The 10,232-nt window shown below is 50.7% G+C and overlaps 1 protein-coding gene across 2 annotated transcripts; it reads left to right on the top strand.

The window, feature by feature from the left end:
• Positions 1 to 5,014: 5,014 nt before the first annotated feature.
• Positions 5,015 to 9,789, top strand: DMBX1 (diencephalon/mesencephalon homeobox 1; the record flags this gene model as incomplete). Of its 2 annotated transcripts, none has more annotated exons than XM_084875698.1 (4): positions 5,015 to 5,168; positions 7,757 to 7,950; positions 8,242 to 8,590; positions 9,335 to 9,789. In XM_084875698.1, 4 exons carry the CDS (start codon positions 5,015 to 5,017, stop codon positions 9,787 to 9,789), a joined length of 1,152 nt encoding a protein of 383 aa, XP_084731824.1. The 2 variants fall into 2 exon arrangements, with proteins under 2 accessions (XP_084731824.1, XP_084731823.1); XM_084875697.1 differs by having other exon boundaries at positions 7,772 to 7,950.
• Positions 9,790 to 10,232: the final 443 nt, after the last annotated feature.

The following is a 10,232-nucleotide window of genomic DNA, read 5'->3' on the forward strand; positions in this document are numbered from 1 at the left end:
CAGCGTGGCCTAATGGAGCAAATTATCCCATCTTTCTCACCTTCCATTTCTGCATCTGTAAGATGGCGATAATAATAGTCCCTATCTCCTAGACAGAGCATTGGGAGAATTGTTGGAGATGTCTGATCTATCTTAACAAATAGCTGTTATTCTTAATTAATTCATCTGATCCTCATCTCCAGAACTTGCCTCTATGCCAGACCCTGTGATTTGGGTTGGGGTGAGGAGTCCAGAAATACAATAGATGCCCTTTCTGCCCTTATGAAGCTCAGTCTTGTGAGGGAGAAAGATGTGCCATCACACTGCTCTAACTCAGGTGCCAGAATTGAGAAAAATCCATGGAAGGTGCTTTGTGTTCAGTAAATGGTAGCTATTGTTGTTGTTGTCACCATCATTTCTGTGACCCGAGTGTAGTTATAAGGAACCTGGAGAGGGGAGAGATGCCTTCTTAGAAATGTCCTAGGAGGTATAAGCTGAACTACAGTAGGTCTTTATGGAGAGGGAAGAATTAGACATGTGAAGGGGGAGGGAGGGAAATGGTATTTCAGGTGGGGTCCCAGCCAGAGCAAAGGCATGGGTGTGACAAGAGGGAATGGCATTGCTGGGGGCTGAGGAAGAGGAGGGCATCAGACTGGAGGGGTGGGCAGAGGACAGACTGGGAAGGTCTTGTAGACTTGCTGATGGCCAGTGGGCTGGGGGAGTTGTCTCTCTTGTCTTCAGTTAATAAAGACTTGTGCATCAAAAGCTCTGGGATCAGCAATAATTAAGTCAATTAAAATGTCACCACATTAACAGCAGTGAGTGAGTTAAAGCAACAAAGCTAGAATTTGGTGGGGGAGGGGCAACCCCATATGGGTGGGAGAAGGGATGGATCAAACTACTTCTAAACTCTGTTCCCTCTTTCCCACCTGTTTTGGAGCCTGGCTCATCCCCACATCCACTGGAACACAAGGACAACCCTCCCCATCACCATCCTCCAAAAAGGAAAGAAAGGATATAAGCGTGAAAATCACCTGTAATCCCATCTGCTATCTCCCTGAGATAACGCCTGTTAACTTGGCAGGGTATAACCTTCCAGGCTTTTCCCCCCAATGCATTTTCATACATACATTACAAAAATGGGATCAAATCATGCATACTGTTACCTATTTCTTCCACTCAACAATATATTGTGAGCATCAGCACATACGGATACACATCATTGTCTTAAACTGTGCACCGTATCTCACTACCGGCACGGCTGTCCCTCATCTTCTGAACTAACCCTCTCTCAGTGGACAGCGAGGTTTCCAATTGTTCGCCATCATAAGCAGAGCTGTGATAAATATTCCTGTACACGTATCTCTGCATACTTGAAGGAGAAATTTCTGGAAATGGAATTGTTGAACCAAACGATGCTCTCTCTAAAGGCTTTTGATGCAGGAACTAAAGAGCTCCTTTGTCAGCCAGGTAGGGTAGGGACCATTTCCCACCCCCTCACCCCCGCTAGATAACGTTGGGTAATAATTTTTCTTCATATTTGCTCATCAGATTGGTGAAAAAATACCTTATGATTTCTATTTTTATGTGTTTGGTTACAAGTAAGGCTATGCTTTTTGTCATATGTCAAATGGCTATTTGTGTTTCTTGCTTAATAAGGTGTCTACTTACTTAGCCGTCTTTTATTGAAGATGATTATGTTTTTGCTTCTATATAAGAGCTCTTTATATATTATAAATGGTCTCTTTTATTTTTATTTGTGCTATTACATTTTAATCAATTTTGGCATGTCATTTATATGGTTAATATTTTTTAAAGTTTATTGATTATGGTGTATCCTATTATGTAATTTTAAAAATTGATTTTAGAGAGGGGGGTAGAAAGGAAGAGAGAGAGAGAGAGAGAGAGAGAGAGAGGGAACAAGAGAGAGAGATGTGAGAGAGAAACATTAATAATTTGCCTCTGGTACGTGCCCTGACCAGGGGTCAAACCTGAAACCTAAGTTTGTACCCTGACTGGAATCAAACCCGAAACCTTTGGATGTTCCAACCAATTGAGCCCCCCACCAGGGCTATTATACAATGTTTAAATACGTTATGTTGCCATGTTTGTCATTCTATTCTCTTAGATCTCTGCTGGAGGGGGGGGCGGGTCATATTTATGGTGCATAGAGTGGGCTTCCTCAAGTAAGTGTTTTGGTAGCTGTTATGTGTGAGCGCTGATTCAGAAATCTGTAAATCTATTCCTCAGCTCCTGACTTGTGTGTCCAACTGCCAATTCAATATTCTTACTTGGAAGTTGGATCTATATTTCACACTTACTATGTTCCCTTAAAAACTTGATTTCTGTTTCCCCCTCCAGACTCCCTTCTCCCTCAGTAGTGCTGATTCGAGAAATGACCCATCTTCATTCAGTTGCTCAGGCCAAAAGCTTGAGCCATCCTTTTTTGTCCTGTTTTTTACTTTATAACTAACCTATCATCGAGAAATGACCCATCTTCATTCAGTTGCTCAGGCCAAAAGCTTGAGCCATCCTTTTTTGTCCTGTTTTTTACTTTATAACTAACCTATCATCGCTTCTCGGCCTTTTGGCTAAGATCAAGTGTAGTATAACTAACCTATCAACTATCATGTCGATTCTGCCTTCAAAATACATCATGAATCTGAACACTTCTCACCACCTCCACCTCCTCCCGCACTGCCCTTCAGGTACCTCCATGGCTGCTGGCCTGGACTTCTGCAAGGGCTTGGTCTCTCTGCTCTTCTTCTTCTTGACCCTCTGCAGTCTGTTCCCTGTACAGCAGCCACAATGAGCTTTTAACAACAAATCGGATCATGTTACTCCCTATTCAAGACCCTCCAGGAGCTTCCATCACACTAGGGATAGAATTTAAACGCCTTACAATGGGCCGTAAGCCCTCCGAGATCTGGCCCCCTTCTCTCCCTCCAGCCTCTCTCCTGCCCTAGCTCCCCCCTTCTCTCCCTCCAGCTTCTCTCCTGCCCTAGCTCCCGCCTTCTCTCTGCTCCAGCCCACCTGATTTTCTTGCTGCTCCACACACGCAACTAGCTGTTCACGTCTCAGGACCTTTGTCCTTGTTGTTCCTTCTGCCTGGAAAGCCTTTCCTCCAGAGCTGCTCATGGCTTCCTTCAAATAGCAGCGAACCCTTCCCTGAACATATATCCTAAAATAATCTTCTCTTTTTCTTCTTAATCCTCACCTTGAGGATACGTTTATTAATTTTAGAGAGAGGAAGGGAGAGAGAAAGAAACATTAATGTGAGAGAGAAATCTCAATCGGCTGCCTCTCTCACACACCTTGACTGGGTACCAATCCCACAACCCAGGTATGTGCCCTGACCGGGAATAGAATTCACAGCCTTTTGGGTGTTTGGGGATGATGCGCCAACCCACTGAGCCACCCGGCTGGGGCTTGCTTTTTCTCTTTGTTATCCTCCTCCTCTGCCTTATTTTTCTTCGGAGCACTATTCTGGGCTGACATTACCACGTCTTTTATTTGTTGTCATATAGCCTCCCCATCCTTTGGAATGTAAATTCCACAAAGGCAGGGGCTTTGTTTGGTACTTATTAGATGGCTGCTTAATAAATATTTGTTGAATGAACATGTGTAATATGTGAATGTGGGTATGTGTGTGATGTTCTTGTGTAGATATACCTGCTGCATGGATAGATGTCTCTGAGAATGTCTGTGAGCGGCACTGTGAGAATAATGACATTGAATTTGTGACTTTTGTGTGTGAATGACTGTTTCTGTGAATGCCTTTCGAAGAACATCTGTATATGTGTGTTTGCGCATGAAATGTATGTGTGCTTATCTGTGTGTGTTTGTGCACGCATGCTGCAGATGTTTGGTTCTGGGTAGCCTGTGTCTATTTCAGTGAGGGTGGGGAGCTGGGACACCTGGCTACATTCTTCCTCTTATCACATGGACCTTCCATTGCCTCAACCTTCCCTTCTCCCACCACACTCCAGAAACAGGAACCATCTTTGTGCCTTTGGGAATCTACAGATATTGGGCCATATTCCAAAGATGACATCTTAGACAGACACAGGGTGGTTGCTCAGATGAGGACTGTGAGGGTCTGGAGGAGACCAGGGCTGATGGGACCTGGGCAGCCTCATGTTGATCTGAACCATCTCGGTAGGAGGGATGTATTCGCTGATGAGCTGGCTACTAAAGAATGAGGTTGAAACAATGGGGATGGGAAAGGCCCCAAATTGCCTGTGTGGTTTGACATGTCACTGCTTTCTTTCTTTCTTTAAGCCTCAGTAGATTCATCTGTAAATGGGGTTCATTGTTCTTGGTTTGCTTGCTTCTTGGGAGTATGGTGAGAACGAAGGGAGGTAATGGTAGTTAATGTATAATATATAATAGTCATAACAACAGTGTTCTTATATAACACATTAGAGTTACATCAGAGCAAATGCCTCAAGGTCCCCAATTCAGCTCTGGACTTGGCCCCATGTAGGCCTCAGTGAATGTTTGTTGAATGAATCAATGAATGTTCAAATGAGTAAGTGCCTAGATGGGTAAGTGAGGAAGTGATTGCATAAAACAGCAAATAGGTTGACAAATCAAATGAGTCCCATTTCTGAGCACATCCTGCCTGCCAGGCCCTATTGTAAAAGCTTCTCTTAATCTTTGTAACAACCCCATGAGATCAGTATGTTATGAGCCCCATTTTGCAGATGGAGGAACTGAGGGTCAGAGAAGTTAAGTGACTTAAGTGAGATTCCAGGCCATGGAGCCTGATTACAGAGCGGAGAGCATTAAACCCTGCACAAGCCTTGCTGAATAAATCAATGAATGAATGGGTGAATGAAGAAATAAGTACAGGAACTCTCATACTCTTAGACACGGGCAAGATGGTACACTTCCGGATGGGTGGCAGAACCTCTTGGGGGTGATGTGGATGTCCAAGGTCTGGGCTGTGGGTTGTTGGTCTCTCCCAGAGTAGTGTGTGACACCCTGCCTCATGTCACCTCTCTCTCTTTCCTGTCTGCAGGCACATGCCGCGATGCAGCACTACGGGGTGAATGGCTACTCGCTGCATGCCATGAACTCACTCAGTGCCATGTACAACCTGCACCAGCAGGCGGCCCAGCAGGCCCAGCATGCCCCGGACTACCGGCCATCAGTGCATGCACTTACACTGGCTGAGCGCCTGGCTGGTAAGAGCTGTGGGGATGGGACTAGGAAAATTGGGAGTGGTGGAGAGTACTAGTGGAGGAGACTCTGGAAGGCAGAGATAGGAGGGAGGGAGCACTGGGAAAGTTTCCTCTGGGAAGTTTGAGAAGATCCAGGTCACTTAACAACAGAGAGGGATGTCAATTCAAAATCTAGGTGAGGCTATCCAGAGCACCCCTAGGTGTGGTTGCCTAGGGCGCTGTGTGGCCCTATGCCTTCAAATTCCCTTAACAACCCAGAGAGGGATTCATTAGCTGGTCTCACAGATGAAGAGACTTAGGTAGGAGGGTAAGAGACTAGCCCAGAGTTTTACAGCCAGGAAGTAGCTGGAGTGTCCAGGGGAGAGAGGATATTTCAGGAAATCATATAAATATGAGGGCTCCCATGTTTCATATACCTATGTGTGAGTTTCTCTCTCTCTCTCTCTCTCTCTCTCTCTCTCTCTCTCTCTCTTCAATCCTGATAAGGAGAGGTTATTATATCAAATTTGTGGAAACTGAGGCTCATACAGGTTACATTTAGGCAGAGGTGGGGCAGAGGGTTGGAACATAACATATGGCTAAAAATATGGGCTCTGAAGTCACAGACTTGCAGTCATTGCAGGGTCTGCCCACTCACCTGTCTTTCCGGATCCTCGGTTTCCCCTTTGTAAACAGAGGGCAATGGCAGTGATCATCCATAGAATGTCTGGGAAGTTACTTGAGATAACTTATGCAAAATATTCAGTAAGTGCTCAGAAGCCATTATTACCCAAGTCCCAAGGTCAGTGCTCATGAAGGGCTACAGCCCCTGGTTAAATTGATCGTTGCCCTGTCCTGACAGCCTCTCCGTGGGCATGGAAGAACTTGATGGCACAGGTGAGGAGTGTGTTTACTGGGAGGTGATGTCACCCCCTTCCTGTCCCAGATCAAACCTTAAGGAGCTGTTGACTACACGTGGCCCCATCCCTATGCCAGGCAATGCTCAGAGGATTCATGGGCACCCCTAAGGAGACAAGGTGCCTATTGACCCATGAGATGGCATGGCAGGAGAAATGTGGCCAGGACCAAGTGGTAGGGCTGCTCAGAGCAATATGACCAGCTGCTGTAGTCAGGGAAGGCTTCCTAGAGGTCATGGAGCAGGAGCCAGGCCTTAAAAGGTGAAGGAGCAGAACTCGCATGAGCATAGGCCTAGAAATGGGGTGGGATAGAGGACCCTGCCTGCATAGAGGTGTGATCTTGGACCCTGCCAGGACCCAGAAAGGAGGAGTCGGGATGGAGGCCACCTCTTCTGGGGAAAAGGGCACCGAGGAACTGGAAGACTCAGCGTTCCCCCAATTACCTAATTCTTGAGCAAGAGGGACATGAGCTCCAGAGGGGTCTTTGTATGGAGGTCTGGGCTTCCAGCAGGAGGTTGCCTGGCCTCAAAGGCTGTGACCACCTGCCCCTGTCATCCCTAGAGCCAGAAACAGGATACTGGGCTGTTGTTTCTCAAACAGGGCCTGGCTGCCGAGGATCACCACTCATCTCCCACCCCAGGGTGACCAGCGTGAGCTCAGGGCTCAGTCCAGGCTGGTATTAGTGTTGGTGGGGTGGGGGTGGGGGCGTTCAGGGCTTCATCTTTAAACTGAAGAAGGAGCAGCCCAAAGTCCAAGGCTTCCTGGATACCCAATTGCCTCCTCCCTGATCAAAAGTGTTGTGAGTGACTCTCCAGTTCCTGGAGCTCAGGGCTGGCAACTCGGGTTTCCTTCAGCACAGGCAGGTGATGGGAGGCTGGGGAGAGAGGCTCCTGCCCATCCTGCAGCGATGAGTTAAGCAGAAGGGCTGGAGGCTGGACACCAGCCAAGGCAGGCATCTATCCCGGGTGGTTTCCTTAAATCAATAGTGCTCCACCCTATCTCCCCTCCAAGCCTGCAGTGGTTAGAACCTGGTCTCTGTCCTCTACTCCTCGAGGAAACACCCCAAAGGGTCAAAACTGTGCTCTCAGGGCCCTGCCAGGGGCCAGGCTTTCTCTGGCTGAGACATCAAACCCCCCCTTCAGAGACTCACAGGCCAGCTGGAACGATGAGGTTCCCACCAGCAGAGATGGAGCCAAGGGCCAGAGGATACCGTCTACCCAGCAGACCTCTCCCATCCAGACCTTGCAGAAAAGTCCCAGCTCACAGCCAGACTTCTCCTGGTCAGGGGCCAGGGTTCTGTTGGCATCCAGACTCTCAGAGTCATAGGGCATCATAGGACATTAGAAACTCTGTGACATGGACTCACCGATCATTAGCATCATGTAGACTCAGAATATTATACCTAAGTATCCTGGGACTTGACGGATCTTAGGGCAATGCCCACCTACCACCTCAACCACATTCCTGACAGCTGTTCATGGCGATGCGTTAGACCTCGGTGGACCTGATAGTGAGTGATGGGTACACAAACTTGAAACCCCAGTCCTATGGAGAAGGGAGGGGTGCTTTCCAAGAGGAAAGGGCCAGGGTTCAGCTCTGGCAGGAGCCTGCGGGTCTGCAGCGGGTCAGAGCAGAGCAGGATTTAAAGCCTATTTCCCATAATTAAATGGGCCCCCCTCTCCTTGTCCTCCAACGGCTGTACATTTCAAGACATCATCTTGGAGGCCCGTTATGGCTCCCAGCACCGCAAACAGCGTCGCAGCCGCACGGCATTCACTGCTCAGCAGCTCGAGGCCCTGGAGAAGACCTTCCAGAAGACTCACTACCCGGATGTGGTGATGCGTGAGAGGCTGGCCATGTGCACCAACCTGCCTGAGGCCCGGGTTCAGGTAGGGCCCCTCCCCTTCAACTAGACCTTGCAGACAAGCACCAGCCCATCAGTCTGGCTTCCTATTGTCCAGGAGCCTGTAGCGCAGCCCTCAGTGCCAGAGTCCCTGCTGTCTCCGTGAACATCTTCTGTGACAGCAGGGGCATTTAGAAGGGATGGAGGGTGTGTTTCCTAGTGGGGCAGGGACAATATTGTGTTTCCTAGTGGGGCAGGGCACATCTCTGCCCAGAGCACCCACTCCACAGCTCCCCTTTCTCCCTCCCCCTTCTCTGGCTCCTCTCCCTGTCCCCAGGTGTGGTTCAAGAACCGCAGGGCCAAGTTTCGGAAGAAGCAGCGCAGCTTGCAGAAAGAGCAGCTCCAGAAGCAGAAAGAGGCTGAGGGCTCCCATGGGGAAGGCAAGGCTGAGGCCTCAACCCCAGATGGCCAGCTGGAGACCGAGCAGCCCCCCAGCCTGCCCACCGGTGACCCCCCTACTGAGATGCACCTGAGCCTGTCAGAGCAGTCGGCCAGTGAGTCAGCCCCTGAGGACCAGCCAGACCGGGAGGAGGACCCCCGGGCAGGGGCTGAAGATCCCAAAATTGAGAAGAGCTCTGGGGCTGACAGCAAGGCGCTGGCCTGCAAGAGGGGCAGCCCCAAGGCAGGTGAGGCTGGAGGTGCTGTGCGTGGGCAGGGCCCCCCAGGGAGAACCGCCAGACAGTGGCCTGGGTATATGAGGTGGGTCAGAGCAGCGGGTAGTCAGTCAGCCTTTACCACAATGCACTTGGGCCTATGTCAGGTGGTCACTCTTTAGTTGCTGAACCGTGGGAAGGTCTTGGAGATTCAGTGGGAGGGGCTGGGTGGCAAGGGAGGGGTACTTGGGGGAACTCAGGGCAAAAGCTATTTGTCAACCATTCTGGAGACATTCCTGTATTTTAACAACCAGTATAGATGTGCCTGTGCATATTGGGTGAGGACCATATTGGTACCTGAGATTCCCACATGCAGCAGAGACTCAGAGCCATGGTTTTCAAGGAACAGAGCTCTGGCAGGAGGCACAGGCAGGGCAGGATGGGGCTGGGAGCTGAGAGCTAGAGGGAGCCACTGATAGGAGAGGGGAAGCAGGTGACGGCCCTTTAAAAAAAAAGGGGGGGGGGGTGGATTCTTCCCAAGAAACCACACGTGGGAGCCCTGTCAGGGTCCCTGGGGCTCCCTCAGGAAGCCTGGGCTCCTTGCTCTCGCTCTCCAGATTCTGAGGGATGCCTCAGGGGGTGTCCTGGCTGACATGGGGGAATATGGTTTCAACCAAAGCCTGTTTTGCCATCAGTGCCAAGGGGCTGGGAAAGTGAGGGGGCCCCTCCTAGGAAAACCAGCGACCTTGTCCTGAGTCCTTGGTTCTCTCCTTGCAGATTCCCCAGGCGGCCTGGCCCTGGCTCCTGCAGCTCCGGGGGGCAGCCTCCTGGGCCCCTCCCACTCTTACTCCTCATCCCCCCTGAGCCTCTTCCGTCTGCAGGAGCAATTCCGCCAGCACATGGCGGCCACCAACAACCTGGTGCACTACTCGTCTTTCGAAGTAGGGGGCCCGGCCCCTGCTGCTGCCGCTGCTGCAGCCGCTGCCGTGCCCTATCTGGGCGTCAACATGGCCCCCCTGGGCTCACTGCACTGCCAGTCATACTACCAGTCCCTGTCAGCAGCCGCCGCTGCCCACCAGGGTGTGTGGGGGTCCCCGCTGCTGCCCGCGCCCCCAGCAGGCCTGGCACCTGCCTCAGCCGCCCTGAACAGTAAAACCACAAGCATCGAGAACCTGCGGCTCCGGGCCAAGCAGCATGCAGCCTCCCTGGGACTGGATACCCTGCCCAACTGACTGCTGGCCGCCAGCCCAGCTAGGGGTCTTGGGTGCCCCCCTCCCAGCCCCAGGGTTATCCCCAGAGTTAACTCAGCGAGCCCAGAGGTCCTGGCTCGGGAATCCTGCTCCCTGCCCCCCTTCCCCAGAGCCTTAGCCCTAGGTGAAGCCGTACCCACACACCCTCTGCATGGCCCCGCTTGGATCCCATGGAGGCTCAGTGGGAGGAGGTGAGAAGCTGGGGTGCCCTGAGGGAGAGTGAGAGGCTCTCACTGACTGGAGCCCCACCTTAGTGTTGCCTCCTTCCTTCCCTCCTCCCATGTCTCCTGCCCCCTAGTGAGTTGATGTGTGGAATGTGAGATATAAATATAAATATATAAAACTATATTTTCAGGCACTTGCCTGGCCCAGGCCCCCCACCAGCTCTTCTCAGCCACCTTTGCCTCCACCTGCAGCTCCTGTTT

The sequence above is a fragment of the Pipistrellus hanaki genome (genome assembly GCF_964339955.1).
Source record: "Pipistrellus hanaki genome assembly, chromosome: 2".
In the NCBI taxonomy this organism is placed as follows: domain Eukaryota; kingdom Metazoa; phylum Chordata; class Mammalia; order Chiroptera; family Vespertilionidae; genus Pipistrellus; species Pipistrellus hanaki.